Below are 25796 nucleotides of genomic sequence, written 5' to 3' on the forward strand. Positions count from 1 at the left end.
GACATGCGGCTAAACATGTCATCACTGGTCACATTGGGTAGGGGCCCAGAGAAAACTACGGAGTCCGACATTGTTTTAGCAAAGTTACACATCGACTCAACATTAATTTTAGTGACCTCCGACTGGCGAAGTCGGGAGTCATTAGTGCTGACAAGAATAACAACCTTACTGTAATGCATATGAGTTTACTAGAGCAGTAAGACGTTTCAGATGTGAAGAATGACTCTGATTTGGTGTGTTGCACTATAGTTGGGAGCATTACTCAAGCCAGTGGCACTGCATAGTTATCACCATCATACTACTTTGCCCTTGTGAACAAATGTGTTTTATCTCTCTGGCTGTGTTTTCCAGCGGCTGAGTTCCTGGTCAGAGGAGGAAGTGTTTTATGTCCTGAAATAGACATACATAATATGTAGGCTTTCCTCAGGCAATCACTTGTCTCCTGTGCATGTGTGTGCATGCAAGTGTGCACATGTGTTTGTTAGTGCTAGTTTAGCTAATAATCAGAGTGTGGTTAGAGTAGGACTAGGGTCATCCAGGTAATCACCAATCAAACATAAGAAGAGTGACGTTTGTCTCTGAAACTCTGGAATCTCCAGGCAATTTCCATATATATATATGTATATATACTGTGTGTGTGTGTGTGTGTGTGTGTGTGTGTGTGTGTGTGTGTGTGTATCTATATATACATGCACCTTGTGTTTGTTCCAGTTCAGTTTTTTTCTTTCCTCCTCTCAGCTCTGAGACATCCCCCTCCCTTTTCACTCTGACACATTCACATTTTCTTCTCGTACGTACTTGCTGTTACTACTACCTTTCTTTCATCTCCATGTTTTACAGCTGTCTTTCTTTCTATTTCTCACCTCTCTCTTCATTTCTCTCATTTCTCCTTTTCCTGTCAGGCAGGATGGTGCAACTCCAGGCTGTGCCAGTGCTTAAGAAGTAATAAGAACCATGGTGGACAGACACTGGCACCATGTGGCAAGGAATCTATTATGACTGTAGAGTGTCATTGAACGCAGGAATTAAGATTGGGTCTCATCTTATGTGGCTTTTTTTGTTTAAGAAAGAGATACAGATAGTGGGACTCAATAACAGAAATCTCTTTATAGTATAATTAAATTCAATACAATAGCTCTATAATATTTAACTTATTAAAGAAGCTTATAATGCTTTGTTTTTGCTCAGACTCTACCAGTGAGGTGATTAGCGGTCAGACATTAGACACAAAGTCTGGACATGAAGGTTGCCTGTACCACGCCCCGGCGCATCACGCCGATGGTCAGTGTTGGCACTGGACATGTGCTATATAATCTTCCAATATGAAGCCAATTCCCAGGGATCTGGACTGATAGCTATTTTAGGCCATAGTTTTTGTTGTTTTAACTAGGTTTTACAACTTCATTTTTACTTTTTTACCATTTTTGTGTTTGAAACACATCCAGCAGCTCCACATGTGGAGAGATACAGACTGATGAACTTCCTATTGTGCTTCTGAGCCCAAGAGAGAAACTGTAGGTGTCTGATGTGTCTCCCTAGTACTTTAGCTAATGATAAGCTTTACTATCTATTGATGATGAGAAAAATGACTAAATTAAAGATCTCAGAATGTAGCTATTGTGTTATTGTATAATGTGAAATCAAGACAAACTTGGTGTACCACACAGCCCCTACTGTGTGCCGCCCTCCTCGCTCTGTTATTGAGAATGCTTTGAGTCACACGACAGTAGATGAACAGTTATTCAAAATTAGGCCAGAGCTGGGCCCAAGGGGAAATGCCACAGTGGCCACTCCAAATGGTGTCCCCCATCTGTGCCTGTGTGTTCACATGTACTTTGAAGCGTATTAATATATCCCTACATGTATGTGCATGGGTGTCTCAACCTGGAGGCTACACTGAGAGCAAAAAGACATTTAATCACCAAAGGAAAGTTACGCATGCATAGCCTGTATGTATCATTAATGATAAGTTTGTTTTAGCTCACTTGTTTAGTTTGACTTCTCCAGAATTATGTGGAGGTGCTGGTGGCGAGTAAATAATTTAGTAGGCTATTTAGGCCAGATCAGTGTTAACTCCTCCTAGGGGTCAGGAGTGAATCAGCTTGTCCAAAGATTGATGGCACTGCATGAGAAAATGCCTTTCAGACAAATAAAGTCACTGTTTTAAAACAATTGCTGCATAAGCCATACCCATTCTAATCCTCTTGGACAGGGCCAGGGTTTTACATCATCTTAAAGATCACATCAGTCCTTAGGATATGCCCGAGACAGCCCGCACACTCATGAATTAGAAGTTGGTCATCCTCTTAGAGCAATATGTCATGTCTGCCATGTCTGTACTAAGTCGTCCATTATAATGGGTAATCGTGAATGTTTGATGTTAAGTAGAAGATTTAATTAAGCCTCACATCTCTGGAGGTTCTCATTATGCAGTAAACTCTAATCTGCATCTCACAGATACTCAAGTATACTGCAGTGTTTCATTTCAACATGTGGGATTGTGCTGTAATTTTGTACTTCTTTAATGGCCTTGTGTACATTCCCTAGCCAGAATATACGTTCGAAAAGATTGCCTATATCCAGACAAACATTCATGCAAATTCATGTTTTTTCTCACAGTGAGATTTCCTCATTAGTGTGAAGTAAAATTCTATAGGCCCATGACAAATTGAAAGATGGGGCGGGCACACTCCTTGTTATTGCTTTTGTTCAGAGCACCCACTTGCTAATGGTTCATCATCAAGATAAACATGAAGATGAATTATATGACAGACCTCACCCAGACCTAAGCCTCACCCAGCTAGCTATGGTGCTATGAAGTGGAGAGAGCTAGGCAGTCTTTTTCTCAGTGTGCAGTTAATGTCATATGAGGCAATATCGTCCGGAATATTTGTGTTTGACAGGTGCTGAATAATTAGTACATGCTGAATGTTCTGTCTTATGAAAGTAACTGTTCGTAACTACCAATTTCAGTTTATTCTTCAGTTGTTTCATGTACAGGCGATTGTCTCTCATCTTGGTCTGTATTCCCTTAGGGCTCAAACGAGGAGTCAGCGAGGTGCATCTGTAAAACTCGGTGGAAAATCACTAAATCTTTGTTCACATTACCTGCTGAAGTGATTCAGACCTGATTAATTGTTTTTCCCTCCAAGTGACTCAGATCTGATCTTTGCACAGATGTGTGAACAAACAAAATCTGATTTTTTTTTTTTCCAAATCGGACCTTGATGGTTATCAGCTTCTTTTAATAATGTGTTTTCTCCCTGTTTGTTTCCATATCTCTCTTCTCCAGTCCTATAGAATCCTGCCAGAACTTCTACAAAGATTTCACATTACAGATCGATATGGCCTTCAATGTCTTCTTCCTTCTTTACTTTGGCCTGCGGGTAAGCTGGCACATGTGCATACATGCTCACACATGCATAAACTCACACAGTAACAACTGCAAATGTACTCAGGGAAGTATCATAGGTGATGCGTTGTGCCATGCTTTAGCATCAATAAAATGAGATAATAATGCAAAGAGTTTGAGTCTGAATCCTTTATTAACAAGTCTGGCAGAGAAGTTGCTACGACCTCTGGAAACAGTTACAGTTATGCTGTTAAACACACAGGCACACAGTGTTTTGCCGGGAAACTAGCTATGCTTACACACAAGCAGACACACAACTTAAGTCACCTACATATACTCACATATCATGCATTTAGTTTAAACTGACACTGTTATAATGTTGCTAGCATGGCTTTCATTCCAGAGCAGTGTTCTAGTTGTGTAAATGCAAGCCTGATATCCTGAATGAATGAATAAATAAACTCATAAGCTGCTTACACCACCAGCCAATCCAATGACTCAGCTAGTGGGCTGTTTTTGTCATCATATACAGCGCGTTAGTGATGCTAGAGGAAGATGCAGCATGCGGTTTGAATGGTGGGCTGTGGCGGAGTGGTTGTGTTTTGGTTGAAATAAAAATGTAATTGTCATTTTGAATGCCATCTCCGTTTGTTTGACAGTTTATAGCAGCCAATGATAAGCTGTGGTTCTGGTTGGAGGTGAACTCGGTGGTCGACTTCTTCACTGTGCCTCCTGTGTTTGTTTCTGTCTACTTAAACAGAAGTTGGCTCGGTAAGTTCCTATATTGTACTCATCAGTTTTTCTATATTGCTTTCTGTATTGGTTACATAAATCCATTATTTTGCTTGCAATGTGAAGCCTGGTCTCTTCTTGCTCTCTGTCCCCATTTGTCCTATTTATTTGACTCCACCATCCTACCACTCTTCTTGCCTTATATCTACATGCCACCCATCCTTTTATCACTCCCTGTCCCTCCATCTTGCCTCTCAGTGCCCCCTTCTTCTCTCCATTACTGGAAGTGTGTCTCCAAGGCCCTTTTGTTCAGGGCTACAGTCAACTTTCCCTCATCATTGAAAGTGACAGGACTGGGTTACTCTGATGTTTCAGGGAACACAGACACAGCAGAGTGGAAGAACTAATGAGAGTGAGAGTGACTCAAACGGACTGCGGTCCTGTGTGTGTGTGTGTGTACTTCAGACTCATTGGTACAGTAATTGCTGTGTTGAGGCGGTGCACCTGGAATACCTCACCGTGGTCAATAACTGCCATCTAATGGGCTCATTCACACTCACACAAAAAATGCACACAGCAAGGCATGTGTTATCCCCATATTCACACGCGCACACACACACTCTTGCCTGAGCAGACTGGAAAACACCCTAACCTGCATTATATAGTGACCTACTTTTCTCAGGGAGCATTACTCTCCAGTGACAGGGATTTCTTTGTATTCTCACTGCCTCTCTACTTTTAAAACCATATACAATACTATACAATGTTTGCATACTTGGTTTCATAAACTCAACATGATGCTAATCCAGCATTTATCTAAGCATGATGTCGGACCATGAAACTGTTAGATTAGAATGTGAGATTATTATGTTTTAGGAGTTGATGTTCTCAAGGCAAAGTAAAATGCCTTCGAAAAAAGAACTGGCAGTGTACAGCAATATGATTTACAGCAATTTAGCTGTGAAGCTAAACACTCACATTAACATCTACCGTCAAAAACGGCACATATTAAATTACATTTAAAGGAAAATCATAATTCGTTTTTTTCTTTTCTTACATCACGTGTCTTATTTTTGCAGTTTTGGCCAGTCACTCCTGTTGTAATAGGCCTTTTTCACAGAGAACATTCTAACATGTTAATAATACATGTAATGATGACTGAATTTCATTCAGCTGCTTCAGTTTCAGGGTGCTTGTATTATTCACGATGGCTCACTGTCACACTGTCATGGTGTACTTAGCCATTGTTAATGGTTTCTTCTTCACCCATAGTTTTTGCATTATGACAAGTCAAAATGTCAAATGTGACAAAGGCCTTAACTAGAAATAACTTTCAGAGAGCTGGACCTGAGCGGCCATCGACCCCCATGTTAGTGAAACTTAACTGCAAGGTGAAACAAAGGCATTTGTCTGTTGAACACACACACACACACACAGACTTCTTAGTTCAAATCTGACCTACTTTGTTTACTATCATTGTAGGCACGCACAGTTTTTTGGGCAGTGAGAGATTATTGCCAACATTTATTCTGTTCTTATTTCAATTATAATTTCAAATTAAAGATCAAACATGGGTTTAGAGCTACAGTCTATTAGAATTGTTTCTCTTCTGAGAATTAATCAGTAATAATTGATTCATCATTTCAGGTATTTATCTGCGCAAATATGTAAAATATTTACTGGTTTTAGCTTCTCACGTGAGGATTTCCCTGTGAGAGATTCACGGGTGTGGAAGGACCTTTCCTTCTATCATAAAAAATGTATGTTCCAGTTTTTACATGCTTAGCTGAATCGTTAAATGTGTGAAGAAAAATAAAGGTGTAAAAGTCTGAAAAGGGTTTCTTAAGCATCTCACAGAGAACTTGGCCAAGGAAGGTAATGTGGTTTCTAGTATTCATGAAATAAGGTGTCCTCATCGGATCTGGAGAAAGCCGATGGCATTAGGGCATAGATGAGGATGATGAAAGGCTGTGAAATAGTGGCCTGTCTTCTGCCTGGCATTCTGCATTGAGCAATTACCTGTGATTATTTAATATCCTACATCTGGGGTTGATGTACTGTCGAAAGCAGAGATGTAGCTTATATTCAGTAAAGCTGCAGTGTGTGTTGTTGTATAAACAACAGCTAAAAATGTGAATTTGTCTTTGAGAGATGCCCCAGATTCCTGTGCTGTTCATTTGCATTTCTTTTTTAATACTATTATTTTGAGAAAAGAAGAACCTTGACTGTTTATGCAAGGATGACATATTTGGTGGTGTCTCCTTCAAACATAAGACTGTGTTTAATATTGCAGTGTTGGACATATACATATGGCACAGTATGGTAACACACCCCACTGGCATGACTTAAGTCTGTGGTTACTGATGGTGTGCTTGGCCATGTGGTAAAGAACGATATAAATTGTTGCAAAGCTTCAGGTATAAAATGAACAGTGTCTAGATCTGCAGTAGCTTGTTTGCACTCTAACAGGCTGGCGACGGATTTCAGAATACTAATGGGCACTGGAAGTGTCAGTTAATATTCAGGCCGTGAGGATGTAGGACAGGAATCATAATTAGCTGCTTATATCCTGCACTGATATGGAAATTAAGATGTACTGGGCCATGTTGTGACAGGAAAATAAGCACAGGTAATCAGTATACAGGCCTAGTAAAATAACAGAAAGATGCTTTATCCTGATCTGCTATCAGGTGGCATCCTCTGACATTCATTGCTTTTCAGTAGACACATAAAGGCATTTGACTCCTTACTATGTACAGTACATACTGTATCTTCATTCACTTCCATTAGGAAGCTTGACAAGGCCATAATGGTTTATCAGATAATTCAAAGACTTATCCATAATTGGTGACACATTCATTTCTGCATACTGGCCCTTAACAGGCTTTGTTAGAGGAAGCCAGAGTGGTTGCCATGAATTTGTATTCTGCACTTCATCTCCAGTGGACTGGTGGGTAATGCAAACCACAGCCAGCATAATACATCATAGTTACAGTACATCTCATTTCAGCTGTGGTCCTGCAGAAGAAGACCATTGGTAATCCAGTGGATGTGTGCTCAGATAATAAAAAGACCACTAATAGGGGTTCTGTCCTGTGAAGTGTGATAGCATATTCACCCAGACTTCACCCAAAGAAGTGTATGCTGTATGCAATTCAAGTTATGTGTTCTCCGCCTCTGTAAATTGGATGCTGATTAAGAGGAGGAGAACGACGATTTAACCACTAGATCTGAGCATTTCTTCCTATGAGTCCTAGCTGTGTAGGATTAGCATATGGCTGTTTGAAAGCTGCTGAGCTCCGGCTCTCAAGATCCTGCCAGTGAATGTCTCGCTTTTCTCCATAATCATTAAAAACCACAGGGAGCTGCAGTGTTAGTTTTGGGTAATTTGAGGAACATAAAGATTATTCAGAATAACGTTTTGTGCTTATCTAAAGATAAATTTACAGCCTAAAGTGTTGTCTTTGTTTTTGTTTTTGTTTGGTAGCAACCTAAAGGCAGTGGCTTTGAGAATGTACAGTTCAAGGGTAGCCTTCAGCCATGGTTTTGATTCTAGCCCACCACTGCCTCCTAATGGTGATTTAGTTTAATGTTTGTTGATCCCATCGAATGTGGCTGATCTCTCGTGTTTCATGCTCAAAGAGGCCTACAGTACCTGACGTGCTCTGCTTTATATGGCCCTTCGGTCACTGCCAGAAAGCCTCTGTGTACATTCAGACTAATTTGTGAGAAGATTAAGCTTCATCGCTGTAGTCAGGCTTCTCACATGTTGCATTGCATTGCATGTATGCATTATTGTGAGGCAGTGAGTTGAGATATAATTACTAGAGAAAAATGTGTATGAATCCAGCAGCTGTGAGCCATGTGCTTATGAATATAATTTGGCTATGGCATCTATCCAGACTGAATGATCAGTAAGAACCACTCCTTTGTATACCAGCATGTGTGTGTGTGTGTTCAGGAAAGTGTGGCATCATATAATCTAATCCAGGGTGGGTTGACAGGGGTGGTTCATTTGGGTTAAAACAGACAGACTACTGATTGATAAAAGGTTCCAGTTGGCTTCTCTGCCAGAACATGTGACACAGAGGCTGTGCTGTGGCTTGCGAAGTCTCAGTGAATTAAGAATGGGCACAGACCAGAAAACCTTTCCGAATGAGCATCTAGCCAGCTGACACGTGGTTGTGATGGTTGTGTGTGCAAAGAGGCTTTGGCATGTGTGAGGAAAGAGATTTTCTCATACAAGAACACGTGTTCAAAAGGCCAGCTGATATATTATAATCATTACGCTCCCAGACATCCCCCTGTGTAAACAAACGAGAACTTCAGAAAGTCCACATTTATATATTCTATTATTAAACTTTATAGCAGAACTTTAGCTTATACAGGAATTTTAATCACATCAATACAGAGAAATTAGCCAGCAAGCTTAAATAATGTTAGTTATCAAATGCTAAGAAAGGAATTATGTACAAATATTTTTTTTACTGCTATTATGCATGTAAAGTTTACTGTGGGGTGAAGTGTGTGATATGCGTTTTTGAAGATCCTGCCACGATGCTGCATGCTACACAACTGAACTGATGGACAGAGGTTTAGTGTAAAGCCTGCCCACAAAGAAGTGATGGGTTCAGTTAGCACAAAGAGAGACCAGTCGGGGTGCTTGCTCTCCCTCTCTCATTCACTGCCCCTCTCCATTGTTTTCTTGCTTGATTTAAAAAAAAAAAAAAAATTCTGTGATATTGTACACAATTTCATGTCAGGGAGCTACTACCAATATGCGGGAGACTCCCAGAATTTCTGTGAGAGCTGGGATGTCTGCATTCCTATAACAAAAGCAGTTGTCATCACTTTCTTGGTAAAATTAGCAATATATAAATGTAAAAAGCACCTCAAAATTGTATGAATTTAATTACAATATTTTAGTTTATGTACATTGTCATCCCACAATTCGTGGCAGTTATTATTAATCGACTTGCTGTACATGTACAGTAGTAGTGTTGGAAGTCCCTGTTAACCTAGAGGCCTATTTGCTCCATACATTTGACCAGAGTGTGCATGAAGTGACTGTTGCAATGTCTGTTTCAGAAAGTCTAATTCTTAGGTTTATACTGAAGAGTGGATCCCTGAACTGACGGATGTTTTTCCATTTCAGATGGAGTTGTTTGAAATTTTGCAGTGGAAATGGGATACTTGTTTTTAAGTGAGGATTACTGTTTTCGTTTGCCATTATTTTCATCTCTGCTAATCCTTGGCAGGTTAAGACTTTTTTTTTGTGAAAATGCACAGCTGTGTGCTGATGGGGACAGAGTTTAAGAAGGGTTAAGAGCAAAACATTAAAGGGACATTATAAAGGTAAATTTATTTGGGTTGTGGGGATTAAAGGCACTGTAACATAAATGGAAAACAAAAAACGCCTACATTAGAGCTGACATCTTGGATACAGAGACATGTTTCCTGGCAGGACTGACATGATTGGACAATCATTATAGTTTTGTCTGTTTTATTTTGCCTGCGTGCAGCAGTCAACATTTATTTATCAGTATTTGGGGGTGTTTGCTTCATGAAGAGATGTTACTAGAGATGTTCTGTTGTCTTTTTTCCAGGGGTCCCTTTGGGCCCTAAATCTTTTGGATCACAATTTTTTAATTTCCATCTTGGCCAGAAGTGAAAGGAATTCCTTAGATGGGATTTTGTCTAAAACAATGATTTTAAGTTCCAAGTTTTTTACATACCGCCGTACAAACTGTGATGCCAATTTGAAGGTATCCCAAGAGCCACACAGGCGAAAGAAGTCCGGTGGTGATCTTTTTCAGCATGGGTATCGGGTGAGGCAAGTCCATCGTGAACACGTGGAGAAGGGAAGGCAGACTGGACTTTACCATTCACTCCGGTCCTGTTTACGCATCTCCTCCAACTGGAGTAAGAGCATCAGTGCTAGTGTGGCGTATACAAATGCATTACCTGGACATGTGCTTAGTTTATTTAGTAAGAGGAACGGACAGATTAATTACAGTTTTGTGGGATTCGGTTTTCATATAGCCATTGTCTTATATTTGCAGGTAGTAAACTGATTGCAGAGATCATCTCATTTCATATCACTTTTTGTCATAAACTGACATACAAGGCAGAGACATGAGCAAACACTCGTTCTATGGGATCAGTTGTATTATTAAAAAAAAACAACTATGTTGCAGGTGTTGCATTGTTCTTTAATCCCTAAGCAAGCTGCTCCTGTATTCAGACAGAGGCTCATGTAAAGTGGGCTACATAGTGTTTCTGCTAACCTGTTTAAATGCAGACATAATTCCAACACATCATCTAAAATAAACCGTCTTGTATTTTACATCATCATCTTGTCTGACTGAATTCTGCATTGTATGGTGATGTGCTGTGTTAAATATGCTTAAATGATGTAGATAATGTAGATAGAAATGATGTAGACAAATATGTTCCATTTACCATAAATATGGTCATGAGCTTTGGGTCATGACCGAAAGGGCAAGATCCCGGATACAGGCGGCCGAAATAAGCTTTCTCCGCAGGGTGGCCAGGCGCACCCTTAGAGATAGGGTGAGGAGCTCGGTCACTCGGGAGGAGCTCAGAGTAGAACCGCTGCTCCTCCACATTGAGAGGAGCCAGCTGAGGTATCTGAGGGCTTGGGCATCTGTTTCGGATGCCTCCTGGGCGCCTTCCTAGGGAGGTGTTCCAGGTATGTCCCAACGGGAGGAGGCCCTGGGGAAGACCCAGGACACGCTGGAGGGACTATGTCTCTCGGCTGGCCTGGGAACGCCTTGGCATTCCCCTGGAGGAGCTGGAGGAAGTGTCTGGAGAGAGGGAAGTCTGGGCATCTCTGCTTAGACTGCTGCCCCCACGACCCGGTCCCGGATAAGTGGAAGAAAGTGGAAGGATGGATAAATATTTGCACCATACTATCTGACTGAATTGCTCATACATGTTGTCTGCACTCAGCTGCCCCCCTTGTATTTCTCCTAACTTAGGAATAAGCACATGCATATAAAGCCAGTGTGAGGCTACCATCAATTGTTTGGTTTGTACTTAAATGCTTATCCCTCCCTCCATCAATGTCTTTTTCTGTTCCCACAGGTTTGAGATTCCTGAGAGCACTAAGATTGATACAATTCTCAGAAATCTTGCAGTTTTTGAACATCTTAAAAACAAGGTACGTGTGTCTTCATTCACAGAAAACACTACAGTAGCATCTTCACTGTTACCTTCAGCCCAGTAGCTACACACCTGTATGTCTAACAATGAGGCTGGTTTGAATTTGGTCCAGAAACTGCAGGAACAGTTGATTTCAAGTTCTCTGTATAATGTGACATTGCCAGAACACATGATGTGTGGAACAGCAGCAACTGCTTAATTTTATATTAAACTGAATTTCTTAATCACATTTTATGGGGTATCATACTTGTATGTTTAAGTTAATAATGATGCATGTCACGGTATGATGTAAAATATATTTTCACATTGCATATAAACACTATACTCAACTTGCATAACTGTACACAGACATAAACCACAATAAGATAGCAAAGGTTAAGCATTTGCATTATCAACCACTCCAACTATAAAAGTTATAGTGAGTCACTTCAGACTAGATCATACTGTTATTTCATGATCTCATAAATCTCAGGCTTTCTGTCATTGTGATCTGAATGTCTCTGTTTTATTGTTGTTCTTCTTCCACCCAGCAATTCCATTAAGCTGGTGAACTTGTGTTCCATCTTCATAAGCACATGGCTCACAGCTGCTGGATTCATACATTTGGTAAGTGGTTAAATGTGAAGGCCAGTGGGATTTAGAGATTAATGGGTCTATAACAAAGGTGGCGGGTAAAGTGAATATTGTGACACCCGGTGCTTTTAATTGTAAAGAATGAATTGGTAGATAGGATACTGTAAAGACATCTGTTCCACCAATCCAGCTTTTTTATCTCTCACTACTCTTTCACTACAACTCGCTTGATAGTATCTTCTAATCCCAAGTACTGATCTGATGCCAGTGCTTAATTTTCCCTAAATTTAAAATCTTTAGTTACTGTAGATAGATACTTTATTGATTCCAAGGGAAATTCCAAGTGTCCAGTAGCGACAGCAATGATTACCAAAATCACAGCACACAAAGTAAAGGAGTGTATAAAAGTATGAGACTAATATAGAAGGGGAAACATATAAACCACATGGTGGTGGTTGTTTCAAGTAATATTCCAGATCTACTGATCCAGAATGTTCACATTTATAGGGCTCATGAAAAACTTGCTATTCAACAAATAATGCTACAGACTTGCTACTAAGATCAAATTCTATCTGAAACTATGATTCAATCGGTCAATACATGCTAAATGCTAGGTTTTCATGGTCATAATCATATTATAAGGGTCAAACTATCATGGGAATATTGTTTTTAGGTGTAATGGCAATATGGGAACAGTGAGCTGCCTTGGCAGAGGTTTGCCCTCTCTGAGTGCTGTCTAGTTAACAATATAAAATGTAACATCCAATGTGATTTACCCAGTTCCAGCCTGGCCAGGAACCCCACTCCTTATGTTTCCTCTCATTATCTGCTGTCTGATTATCCAAATCAAAATGCCATAATTCTGTAAAAACAATGAAAATTGTGTGTAGAGAGTTATACATATGTACAGTAATATGCAATGTGCATTTTTAACCCTGCTCAACAACTCATCATGCATTATATTGTTTTACCACGAGATGGCAGTATAAGATCAGTATACTGTAAAGAATCTACTTTATGGCTTGAACAAAATGACTGGATAATATTGTGTCTGTTTACAAATTGGTGGGCATAGCCATGTCTAATTATCCATCCCTCACCTATTTCATTTTTAGGTGGAAAACTCAGGGGATCCTTGGGAAAATTTCTCAAATTCCCAGTCACTTTCCTATTGGGAATGTGTCTACTTGCTGATGGTGACTATGTCTACAGTGGGCTATGGGGATGTCTATGCAAGAACCACCTTGGGGCGTCTGTTTATGGTCTTCTTCATCCTCGGTGGTTTGGTAAAATTAGACTTCTTTCTCCCTTACTCCCCTTTTCCCCTCCAAACTCCCGCCTGTTCCCATTAATAGACATTAAAAAATGTTTAATGCTTTATTGTGTATACTTTATATTTTAGCATAATGCAGTATATTAGAACTTTGTTGCCTGTACCGGTAAATGTTGTTTCTTTATTGTAGTGTAGTTATATCCTTCTGTTTAACCAGCTCTATCTTGTCTGAGTACCATGTTCTCCTTTGTCCCCTTCTCTTATATGTCATTCCTGTATTTGTTTGTTTAGAGTATCAACTTTTGTCTGATAGTATTGTTACTGTTCTCTTAAAACCAGTTGCGGTTTCAGGACACCCCTCCTCTTGTGTCTTTTCCCACAATTTCAACAAACACAGGGGCAGGGTGATGAGGCTTAGGCCAGCCTGACTGTTACCATAGCAACAGTAACCTCGCCCGCTCACTCCCTCTCACCTTCCTCTGATCTAGCGTCCTGCCACTTGTACATTAATTTACACACAAGCGTGCATGGGTGGACACACCTGGGAGCACTCAGACACAGACATTCAGGCGCATACTCTGGACTCTACCTCCTTCATCTTCACTTACAAAAAATGGAGGAACAAGCCAAACAGTTAGTGTATTCTGTATTTGGGCAGCTATCACCATGCACTAATGAACTGCAGCTGTGTGGATGTGTACTCTGTTGTGGCCATGGTGATAGGTTGCGTGTTTTTCTCAGTGCTGAGAGCTCTGGAAGTCTTTAGGCCAAAGCCTCAAGCTGCTTCCTGTCAGCAGCTAAATAATGACTTTAGGCTGGAGATATTTTAAAGCCAAAAAATTGATATCAAACCCACATCATTTCCCATTATTCCTGGTAATGTATAGGTTAACTTTCCAAGCATGATTTCAGTACATATTTACAAGTACAGGGATACTTTTTTGTTTTTCTGTTTTACATGTAAGCCTTTGTCAGGGACTGTGACATTGTTAGTTGGTAAAGTTTAACACACCACTCACCTACTGTAGGATGTCAGGCTGTGAAACTTTGCAAAATGCATCCAGCTCATTTTCCAGTCCACCAAATGAGTCTTAATGTGTTTTGCAGCTGTGGACCATCAGGTAGGCCTATTCAAATCAACCTGCCAGACCATCTGTGTTTGTTGGACAAAACATGGCACATAGGTTTTTATTCTCCCTCAGCATTTAAATTTATGCTATCCAGAAAGGTTTGGGGAGATATCACAAACTGACCTTTAAAAATAGGGCTTTTTTTCAACATCAAAACATTTTTGGGGGGCATATGAAGTCCTCTCATATTTGTAGCAGATTTAATGAATTAAGGAAGTCTCTGCAGACAATAAGAGGCATATAAACTTGATTTCTGGAGCAAAGTAACATTTTTCCCCTCAGAAATCTGGATTCATCGGTTTCCCCACCACCCACTCTGTGGCATAGTAATCTCTTTTTTTTAGTCTCTTAATCTGTCTTCTATCTTCTCCTTAGGCCATGTTTGCCAGCTACGTCCCTGAAATCATAGAATTAATAGGAAACCGCAAGAAATATGGTGGTTCCTATAGTGCAGTTAATGGGAGAAAGTAAGTATTCCAAATGGGTCTGCTGTTTTTCTGTACACGGTAGAACCCTCTCTGCATGCCTTTCTTTTTTTTTTTTCTGTTCCATGCATGTAGGCCATGTTTGCTCGCTACGTGCCAGAAATTGCTGCTCTCATCCTTAATCGGAAGAAATTCGGAGGGAGTTATAACTCGACACGGGGCAGAAAGTAAGTTGAAATCCAGACAAGGTGTAGTTGTGTGACTCAGGTGCACGCCCCCTGAAGTTTTATAGTTACTGGGGTTTAGTTAACTTGACTTTTTAGAGCAGTAAAATTACACTATAACATCAAGTCACACCGTGTGACTGGAGACCTTGGCCATTAGGTCACACATGTCCATGCCCTTTACTCTCTCTCTTACTGTATCTCTCTGTCTGTTCTTGCCTGCTTCTTTCTCTGTCTACCTTTTTGTATCTGCCTCTGTCTGTCCATTACTGTCCTGAAGTTGTTTGTGCTGTTTATTTTCCATCTTTGTCCTCATTGAAACATCCTGTGTTTGGAAAATAGAGCTTTCATGACTACTGCACTTTAGACTCACAGTGGACTAACCTGTGGTGCTTCTCTGTAATACAGTATACCGGTGGCCGATATGTTGTCCCATTTCTGATTCTATTCAGACCAAGTCTCTCATTAATACCTACAGTATAGGGATAAATTATGATAATAATTCATCAAAATAAAACAGTCATGAAACCCCTACTATCCACTTTTAGGATTTTTCCCCCTTCAAGAAAATAGAAAGATTTAAACATCTGCAAGTGCATTATTATTTGTGGTCTTTATAAGCATAATCAATCTCAATGACCACTGCAGGATACAATTTCTTTTCTTGGTTCATTTTGCTTGAGTTTGTTTGGCATGTTTTGTGCAATTACTTTTCTTTAATTGCATCATTTCTGGCATGTCCTGTAAAGACCTGCAGTCTTATGGCTTTTTCATTGTTCACAGATTCTGTGAGAAAAGCCATCTTTCTGTTTTCTGTCACTGCTAGCCCATTGCATCACCAGTGCTTGACATGGCCCTGATCTTCAGTCAGCTCCCACAGCCTGAATGCTGGATGCCTTGCTCATGCTTTTGGCTTGCTTTGCCTGCTTGGTTCTTGGTGCTTGCCTGGTTCTTATATTTGTGTGGTGGTGGAGTTTGTCTCCATGCGGTCTTGTTATGTATGTATATGTGTAATTAGCCTCTCACAGCAGAGGTTCCAGTGCGCTGCATTATGTGTGACACTGTGGTCATTATACTGTTTGTGCACATTTAACCACTGCATTTATTGTGCAGTACTGTTCTTCTCCTCTCATGGCTCAAACCTTACTGATATTCAGCGCACAGATTTATTTTGACCTAAATATAGTGTGTCCAGAACAGTGGTTCTCGGTATCTACCTCTGTGCTGTCTTTGCTTTCTTACCCTGTTGCTCTTTTCCACTCGCTTCCATTGGTTTCAGTCGCTCTGTTCAGCAGTGTGGATTCTAGTGAGTCAGCAGTAGAATGGGTCTACAGAAAAAAGCCTTTGTTCGCTAATGTTCATCTGTCATTGAGAAAAGATTGATTAAATGTTATGTTTGGCCAGTAACTTCAGCCCAGACTCACAGATGGGTGTTGAGAAAAGCCCTTGTCAAAACCAAGGATAGTTTCTCCCACACACTTTATTTTCTCCTCCCACCCCCTTCCCTATCTCTCTCTGGTTATGCATACAGTGCAGACATGTGGTAATGATCAAAAAATACCCACCATACATGCAGACCCAGGGTGGCACCAGGCTCTTTGCACAGTCATTTAGATATGTATGTGTTTGGTGTTTACATTTACAGTATGGGACCAGACGGATAGACACTGGTTGTCATGTGGGTTTTGAATTGCCCCAGGGTTCAGGACATTATCATTTAGCTGCTGTCAGCACAAAAAGGTTTGGCATGGAAGTGAGATTAGGAGATTAAGTATCTGACTGATTACAGAGCTCACAAACAATGAGGTCATGATACATGGTGAACTATTTTAAACGTCACTGCTGTTTCATCTCTCTGCCTGGCTGCTGTCATTTGAAAGAGACCTTGAAGATTATTTGGAAGTGAGAGGGATTCACAGTGGATCCATACTGGATTTCTCTTTCATGCCAGTGTTGCTTATACTGTGCTCAGTGTAGCAAACACCCATGAGTGCAGTGACAGCTCTTAGCCCTTGTATACTGATATAATGATAAGTGTTGTATTCTCCTGCCACCCACTGCACTCGGGGGGTCTGTGGTTCCTATTATGGCTCTATGGTTTCCATTAGCCCCAACGTCAACAGAAGGGTTGGCATGAACACTGACTTCAACCCTGGCTGGATTCTGACATGCATCTTTGAAGGTCCTCTATAAGGGCCAGTAAATCGAGGTGTGCAGACCCAGTCTGGTGCTTGTATAATGTTGAAACATAAATCACAAAGAATCTGTGTACTATTGTGTTTCTAAAGATTACTACTAACTACTATACTGTACCTGCCTAAGGATTAGAGCAGTACCAAGTGAGTGACCTCTGTTGCAGATGTTTGAGCTCTCTGATGGTTCATTTTGTATTCAGAGCATCCTGGGACTTTCCCGGACTGCATGTTTTGTGTGCATGCTCTGTGATACCCCTTTGCATTTAATCATTGTATGCCACACTTTTTTAGTTTTTCAGTTGTTGTGGTTTTTTTCATAAAAATTTGTGCCCTTGAAGTGTTCTACTTTTTGTTTTTTTAGTTAGTTCCATAGTTTAAGCTATAATATACAATAAGGTTGACCAGAGGGGAGGTATTTTGTTCTGGAGGCCAATGTAAATGGTTGAATGAGCTATGATATCCTTTTTCTATGTCTTGTTTAACTAGGCAATGATCTTGGCATTGAATCTGATGCTACAGTTGGCACATAAAAACAGGAAAACTCAAGCAGGCCAACTTTAATGATGTCTATTAAGTGAAGTATAATACCACCATAGTATTTCTCTCTTAAAAACAAAGAGTCAAATTAGTGGTTTGATCAGGGACTAAAACAAAGTTTAATACACAAGGGAAAAAAGTTCAGCTTTGTTGATAAATCACTTATTCCGAGTGAAAGATACCACCACCATGTTTCTCCGTGTGCACATGGGTTTACCTGTGTACATGTATTTACACAGTTTGCTTGTGCTTTATTGTGTATGGGATTTATAACTTCATGTTGGCTCCTTATACACCTTATAAATCTTTATATTCTGCCCTTCGAGAAGGTCATCTAGATACTGAAAATGGGAAAAGTGATGTTTTTTTGGTCTCTTGAAATGTGAAGCATCTTGTGCCAAATATTGCTGGCTGTCCACAAAAATCTCAGCTCATCAGCCTATAAGAGCACACAGCCTTTTTGCTCAGTGCTGGCCAACCATGCAATCACGGCTGCTCATTAGAGTCTCTTAAAGGACAGAGGCGACATCTGTGAAGAACATTACGTCCTGCAACATCCACAAAATGCCATTTTCTCAATATATCTGTCATATTACTTTGCCAAGTCCACTTCAGTTCAGCCCTACCCAGTCCATCTGCTACACGGTAGGAGAACACTCAGTGATCTGGACTGTGGTTCTCATCTAATCTCAATAAGTATCTCTGTTTCTGTTAAACCTGCCAAACAGAGTCAGATTTCAGTTATGTTATATACAGTTTTGAACGTAGACTGTTAAAGGTTAATGTGTTTGCCACAGCTTCCTTCTTGTATATAACAGCATGATAATGGATTGAAGGAAATCTGTCAAAATACATCAAGTTTGATGATAAGAACTTGAAGAGTGAACAAATCTGACCACAGTTGTTTTTTTTTATTTTTTTTTATTTTAGGAAAGAGTAACCTAATACCCATAGTGTTAAGTGCAAAGCTGTCCAGTGCCCAGGCACTCAAAACTAAAGTGTTCACTTGTCTCCTGGCACATCTTGCAAAGTAGTGGATAAGGGCATTGTCATTACACAGATTGCCTTACAGGTCTCCATAGGGTATTTAGTCTGTCTGCTGAGTGTCCACACTAATCCATGTCAATATAAGGGCTGTGGTAACGTACAACTTTAACGCCTGAAGGGTTGCACGGCTTACTACAGTGCAAATGAAGTATATGGAGAATATACTGTAGAGTATCTTAAATCCACTAGGTTAATGTGACTAAGTTCTCAGGCATAACCATACTGATACTTACACTGTCAACACTGCTATTAATTTCATTTTCGGTAACAACTGCTACTACTTCCTTAAAGGAAGTGTGACAGTGCCACAAAAACATTAAAAGAGTAAGATTACTGTACCTACAACCTTAATACAAATTGTAAAAACATATTTTTATTACATACTGATACATGATTGAAATGATTTATCTCACTTCTGGGACACTAAAACCTAATATCTTTACAAGCACCACAAGTTTTATTGAGACTGTTAAGATTTTAATAACCATTCAAACTACCCAAATCACTCTCATCCCATAGGAGATATAACTATGAAGGTGACCTCTGAACCTGATCACTCTGGGCTACAGTGCAGTCAGAGGGCAACTAGGGACATAACCTTAACTCGAAAATTGTTCCAATCTAACCTTGCGCTTCCTTGCTGCTGCAATCAGCCCTGTGCACTGTCTGACTGTCTTTAGCTGTAATGCACTTCTGCATCTTGCCAGAGACCTGTCAAATACTCTGAGGCCCTGTTTAGAATTTGTGTCAACCACAGGCCTCCAAATCACTTTGAAAGTTTTTAGTAACGTTCTGTATAAAAGCACAAGCATATTGATGTACATGTCTTTGTCAACATCCATTCAGCTCACAAAGGGCTGGTTTTGGCCGAAGGGACAGTTTTTATATTGGGAACGGCTGACAGTCCAACCACTGTGGGCTCTGTGATTACATCTTACATTTTCTAAAGTGGTTCAGAGTTGAGTGTTTGATTGCACTTGTCGTGCAGAATTTAACCACTTTCATTACATGGGGGAAAATATTCACTTTTATGGCAAAAAAGATATAACTCAGTTACTTGTTTTCTTTGAAAAGATTTCTTGACATGTATATATTTTTTCAGTCTGTATTTGAGCTAGATGTTAGTGGTTTTGTGTGACTGATTATTTTTGGGAGATGTGCCAGTGTCTTCAGTGATTTATGTTGCCCACTCAAGATGATATCTTCCTCCCTTCCAGGCATATTGTGGTCTGTGGTCATATTACCCTCGAAAGTGTCTCCAACTTCCTCAAAGACTTCCTACACAAGGACAGGGATGATGTCAATGTAGAAATTGTTTTTCTCCATAAGTAAGTAATGTTTTCTTCCTCACCACATGTGGGTTAGCACTGAACGCAATGTTTGAAACAATGCTCAGTCCGCCTGTATTCGCGAGGTAGCTGTTCACGAGCTAAGTCGTCTCCTCTTTTCTCTGTGTGCTAGTATTTCCCCTAATCTTGAGCTGGAAGCCTTGTTCAAACGCCATTTTACCCAAGTAGAGTTCTACCAGGGATCTGTACTCAACCCACATGATTTGGCCCGAGTGAAGGTACAGTTGATCACTAGACTCTAAGCAGTGGAAAACAATACATATTTGGATATCAGTTTTTTCTTTTTTTTTTTGTTTCTTAAACAAAATTAAAAAAAGAAAAGGCAGTAATGATTAGTATGATGTACTGTACTGTGTTGGTACTGACTCTAGTTACAAACAGTAATTTGCTTAATTTTATATAAGAAACATACTGTTTCTCAGCCTGTGTTAATAAATATGGAGATATGCAATAATGTTAACATATCTTTGTGTTTTTGGTCCTTTACAAATAGATTGAGTCAGCAGATGCCTGCTTAATCCTAGCCAATAAATACTGTGCAGATCCAGATGCTGAAGATGCCTCCAACATCATGAGGTATTTTATCCTCTGTGCTTTGCAATCAGCAGAAACTGATCAGACATGTGTTTGTTGTTCAATGTGCCTGCCTGCTTTTCATTTTCTAGGGTCATTTCGATCAAGAACTACCATCCTAAGATCAGAATCATCACACAAATGCTACAGTATCACAATAAGGTAACACACTCTGGTGCTCCATGATACAGTGTGTGAATATTTCACGTGCTCTTGACAGCTGGTTTTTGTCTTTTGTTTTTTTTGTATGAATTGAACAAACAAGATATAGCATGTTGTTCCAACCGGTCGAGGCAGAAGGCCGTCCACCAAGAACCAGGGTCTGTCAGAGGTTTCTTCCATTAAAGGGAGTTTTTTCTCCCCACTGTCGCCAAATGCTTGTTGAAGCGGGATTTGTTGTGTTTTTTCCTCTATAATATTAATAACAGTAAGGTCTAGATCTCACTGTAAAGTGTCCTGAGATGACCTTTGTTGTGATTTGGCGCTATATAAATAAAATTGAATTTTAGGGGTGTTATCACTTATCACAGCTACGTTAGCTTTCTCACCTGTTTTCCATTCTTTATGCTTAACTAAGGAGCTGCTGGCTGTAGCTTTACCATACCGACATGAAAGTAGTATCAATCTTCTCAGCTGTCATTAAAGCTCTTCTTTCAACGCCAGCTTTCCACAAAGCAAAAAAAAAAAAAAAGTGTGTTTCCCAAAATGTCAAAGTATTTTTTTAAGAAATAAGAATAATTTGTTTTGCTTTCCGTACCTTGTGACCTTTTGTGTCGTGCTATGAAGGCTCATCTGCTGAACATTCCAAGCTGGAACTGGAAGGAGGGTGACGATGCTATCTGCCTGGCAGAGCTGAAGGCAGGCTTCATTGCCCAGAGCTGTCTGGCCCAGGGCCTGTCCACAATGCTAGCCAACCTCTTCTCCATGAGGTCGTTCATTGAGGTAACACAAAGGACAGGTTTAACTTGCCTTGTCTTATCTCTGTGACTACTTCCGAACAGACTGAAGTACAGTAATATGAATAAATAAATTCTCACATTGCAATTTAGCAAATGAGATGATTTATGCTTAGACTGGAGGTGCTTACAGTAGGATCTCTGCTGATGGATGGAGTGCATCTATTAAAAATACAGCTCGTTGCCTGGGAACGTTTGACATCATTGTCCAGAGATTGTCCATTATTGTTTTCAGTCATTCTGGCACATCATATTTTACTGTGACATTTCATATAGAATCTGTTCAGTGTTTCTGTGGCTCAAAATTGAAGAGGTGCTTGTCTCAATCAAAGAACTGTTCACATGTCATAAAGATGATGGATCAGTTTATAATGACCAGGCTGATGTTGTGTGGAGGAACGTCTGCAGACCACATTGGGACACTTTCAGAAGGGAAACTGTGCTTTTTTCTTCCTTTTTTAACCTTCACATGATACACGAGGCATTTCTGTGCTTTTTTTTTTTCAGATCAAGGAGGACACATGGCAGAAGTATTACCTGGAAGGAGTGGCTAATGAGATGTACACAGAGTATTTGTCCAGTGCCTTTGTTGGCCTCTCCTTCCCCACTGTCTGTGAGTAAGTATCACACTTTGCCTCTCTCGGCAAGCCCGCTGTAAAGTAAAGAAAAACAAAGAAAGTGTGGATGTAAGAATGTGTATTTCAGAAGAGTCTGAACACATCAAGCATCTGCTTATATCTGGCTCTTCTCTAATGTGTATGCATGTTTTACAGGCTGTGTTACGTAAAGCTGAAGCTGTTACTTATTGCCATCGAATACAAGTCTGAGCAGAGAGAAAGCAGGTTTGTATATTTGGTTTTTATTCCAGTAACATCAGGATTAACTCTGGTAATGGTGAACTACTGTGTCACTTGCTTAATAGGCAAAATTCTTTCTAAAACAATAAACACATCGCACCTTACTTAATGACACTCAGTAGCACACAAACACGCAATTAGAACGTACACATAAAGCACATATCTCTGCACATTCAAATTTCATGTTGGGTGATTCCTTAACTTGATTCTATGGTGTCCCTGTTCAGTCTGTATGATAACCACTAACTCTATGTGAGTGTCAGTCTTATCACCAATAACAACATGAAGTACTATTTTTCAGCAGTCTCAATTGCCAAATCCCACCAACCCTCCCCCATTCACCTGTGTCAAATGTTTTTTGTGTACTGGCGAGGTTGCATGGCAAATGATGGTCATTTTGATATAAGCTAAAATCAATGTTAACTAAGTTATTTGTGTAATTGTGTGCAATCCATCCTACACTAAAATTTGTTTGCGATAATTCTTGACTTAATTATTTAAAGTTAGTAAAGTTGTTGCAAATACTTTTTTTGAGAATACTTTTTACTTTTTATAATGAATTTGATGACACCACACAAAGGCATAATTTTTTGTACGCCTACAGTTCTTTTCTAGAAACTGTACTGCCATGATTTTCAGTGCCATTTGTCAAAAGGTAACTACCATTAAAATCTAACAGATTTTTAGTTAGCAATCTGAGTGCAAGGACCTCGACACTGGACAAGCATGAGATATAACTAGTGTGTCTGTACAGAATTAGGCCACATGCTGCCATGTAAGGCACACCTACTAAGTAGTCTGAGAAACTTTAGTAACAGTCATATTCTCCTCTTCTTTTATGTTCATGATAACTGTTTGATTTGAGATTTTTTCTTGTTGTTGCAGAAGCCGAAAGCGGTATGCCCTCTACCTTATCTTACTTCCAAAGTTCCACCCAATCTCCATCACTTTAAAGCTCCTGACTTTGGGAGTTTCCCCAAGGATATTTTTCCAAATGCTATCTCACAGGCCTCTTTTTCTAACTCATTTTTATGGTGTCCCTTGTGCTTAATGCACTAACTTCTTTGCAGGCAGAGAGAGAGGATAGATAAATTGGACATGTTTGTAGAAGTGCTGTTTCTTTGTCTTTGCTGTTGTCAGTGTACTAAGGCCAAACGCTCACCCTCTCCATACCTACCTCTGATTTGACCTTTTCAGTTTTGTCCTTTACCAGCCCTTTGCTTAGTTTATTTCTCTCACTTTCAGTTCTTTTTCCAGTGTTGCTCAGTTGTTACTGTACTATATGTTAGCTTTGCCAAGCTAGTTATTCCACTCATGGCGTTTTTAAATTATTACCAGAGCAGTACTTCATGATTTCTTTTGGACTCAGTGAGGCGTTGGTATACTTTTTTTTTTTTTTATTTAAAATGTGGTGTTGATAATCACTGATAACCTGTTATACTATTTAATCTTGAAATAATTTGGCTGATTATGTGCCATTGCTAGGCAGTGGCTGACATTATAGCATGTCTTTTTTTATGGTTTTAATACACCAGCAGAACTTCACCAATCTTTGTTTTCCTTTCACCTTTTCACACACTAGGAAAGGCATGGAGCTGTCAAATTTGGATGCCATTAAGTTGATCCAAACCATAGGCTACAATGTTCACAAGTGCCCCACATTTCAATTTTGCATTCCATCACCCTCTCATGTTCTCAGTGCTAAAAGTGTATTCATCTGTGCATGTACAGTATGTGTGTCTGCATATGTGTACGATTACCTTGAAAGGGAGAGTTTCCGTGTGAATGGGTGTGTGTGTGTTCATTTTTTGTGCATCTCAACCGCCATGTTCAGTCATGCTCGTACGTCTCTCGAGTAGATGTTCTTAAGTGAGGTCACTTCCTGTCAGTTTGGTGTTTGAGAAACAATCCAACTGCACAGAAGTTACTGCAACCGTCTGCATCTACGTACCTGTCCCTATACCTGTACTGCAGTGGCTATGCCTTTCTGTTTGATTCTTGTCCTCTTCATGCTGTTTAGTAACTGCATGCTATGACACTATCACATGAGGTGTTTGATGCTTGCCTTGTTGCTCAGAATATGAGGTTTCGATGCTTTTAAAGCTTCTATTCATCACTTTGCACCTGACTGAAGGAAAATGTCTTGGATTGACACAAAATCTCAGATTTGGGCAGCAATGTTTGTGGAACTGTTTTGATTTGATCTCTTTCTTTCATTTGTTTTAAGTATAGCGCATGCCAGGCTTATTGCCTGTTTACTTCTCTGGGGCCATTCAATCTCAGTGAATGCTAAATGCTATTTTATTTCTTGCAGTTTGGAAAGAAAAACTGATCTGCATGACTAGTGCAATTTGATCACAACCTGATATGTATATGGATTCAATGTCTCCCCTAATTTTTTCTTTATTTTATCCAATGTAACCTTTTCCAGAGCCCAGAGGAAAGATGTTGCGTGATAGATGGTTTTTTTTTTAGACATGCTACAGTACTTCACTTCTGGCCTGAGCCTACCCAGATAACTTATGCTTTTGAAATAGCTCAAAAGTATTCTCAGTGATCTGAATCAGGCTTGTAAGAAGGACGTTTCTAAGTCACAAATGGTCACAAATGACGTTTGCAAATGAGAAAAGAAGAATCCAACATTCATCATCTTTCATCTGGGCTCATATTTTGAAGGAGTGTGTCCCTTGAAGGTTTGTGGGTTCAGTGTTTTGATTTCTTAGTTCACACTCACACCATTGATGATTGTTGCCCACAGGTAACCATTAATGACCAGGTTGTGTGAGTGTGTGTGTGTGTGTGTGTGTGTGTGTGTGTGTGTGTGTGGGTGTGTGGGTGTGTGAGCATACAATATATGTGTGTGTTGTCTACTTTTTGTGTCAGTCTAATTAATGGGGAATGATACAGCCAGTTGCTTATTGTGCAACACTATAATTTAATAGAGCAGAGTCACTACTAATTTTTAGGGGACTTAATGCACCTTTTGCTTTACTCCAATTTTATTTTTCCTGGAACAATCCCATAGACTGTAGTAGACTCACTGAGTAGAATCAGCCTAGTGTCTGGACAAGAAAAAGAGCTGTTCATTCCCTTGCGTCTCACTGTCAGTACTAACTGAAATAACAACACTTACAGTACTCCACTTTCTCTGTACGTCAGCCATGTCTCTGTGGCCATCATAACATTTGTTCTGACTTGATGACTGTATTTGAGCACTGAGACTAAAGCCACTTCATGGCCGTATTTTTAACTCGTTCCGCTTTTGTCTACTTGTACCTCTATATCTAAAGAAAAGAATTAAAATTCAATTTGCAGTCGAGCTGTACTGTATATTCTGTCCATTCATGTGAGTATCACATTAACAAATTGCCCAAAATCACAGGATCAA

At 39.9% G+C, this 25796-nt stretch overlaps 1 protein-coding gene across 21 annotated transcripts in view; it reads left to right on the forward strand.

The window, feature by feature from the left end:
• The window catches only part of kcnma1a (potassium large conductance calcium-activated channel, subfamily M, alpha member 1a), a 128746-nt gene that overhangs the window by 58277 nt on the left and 44673 nt on the right, over positions 1 to 25796 (forward strand). For 15 of the 21 annotated variants that reach the window (XM_020603214.1, XM_020603215.1, XM_020603193.1 and 12 more), the window contains exons 4-17: positions 3293 to 3386; positions 4012 to 4123; positions 11192 to 11267; positions 11800 to 11875; positions 12958 to 13128; positions 14621 to 14712; positions 19891 to 20001; positions 20135 to 20240; positions 20516 to 20598; positions 20688 to 20757; positions 21382 to 21537; positions 22059 to 22168; positions 22325 to 22393; positions 23294 to 23305. In XM_020603214.1, the coding sequence (XP_020458870.1) occupies positions 3293 to 3386; positions 4012 to 4123; positions 11192 to 11267; positions 11800 to 11875; positions 12958 to 13128; positions 14621 to 14712; positions 19891 to 20001; positions 20135 to 20240; positions 20516 to 20598; positions 20688 to 20757; positions 21382 to 21537; positions 22059 to 22168; positions 22325 to 22393; positions 23294 to 23305 (1338 nt within the window). The remainder of the gene's footprint in view (positions 1 to 3292; positions 3387 to 4011; positions 4124 to 11191; positions 11268 to 11799; positions 11876 to 12957; positions 13129 to 14620; positions 14713 to 19890; positions 20002 to 20134; positions 20241 to 20515; positions 20599 to 20687; positions 20758 to 21381; positions 21538 to 22058; positions 22169 to 22324; positions 22394 to 23293; positions 23306 to 25796) is intronic. The other 6 variants (XM_020603196.1, XM_020603208.1, XM_020603200.1 and 3 more) reach the window with 1 other exon arrangement.

Source organism: Monopterus albus, unplaced genomic scaffold (assembly GCF_001952655.1).
Source record: "Monopterus albus unplaced genomic scaffold, M_albus_1.0 scaffold60.1, whole genome shotgun sequence".
Lineage (NCBI taxonomy): Eukaryota > Metazoa > Chordata > Actinopteri > Synbranchiformes > Synbranchidae > Monopterus > Monopterus albus.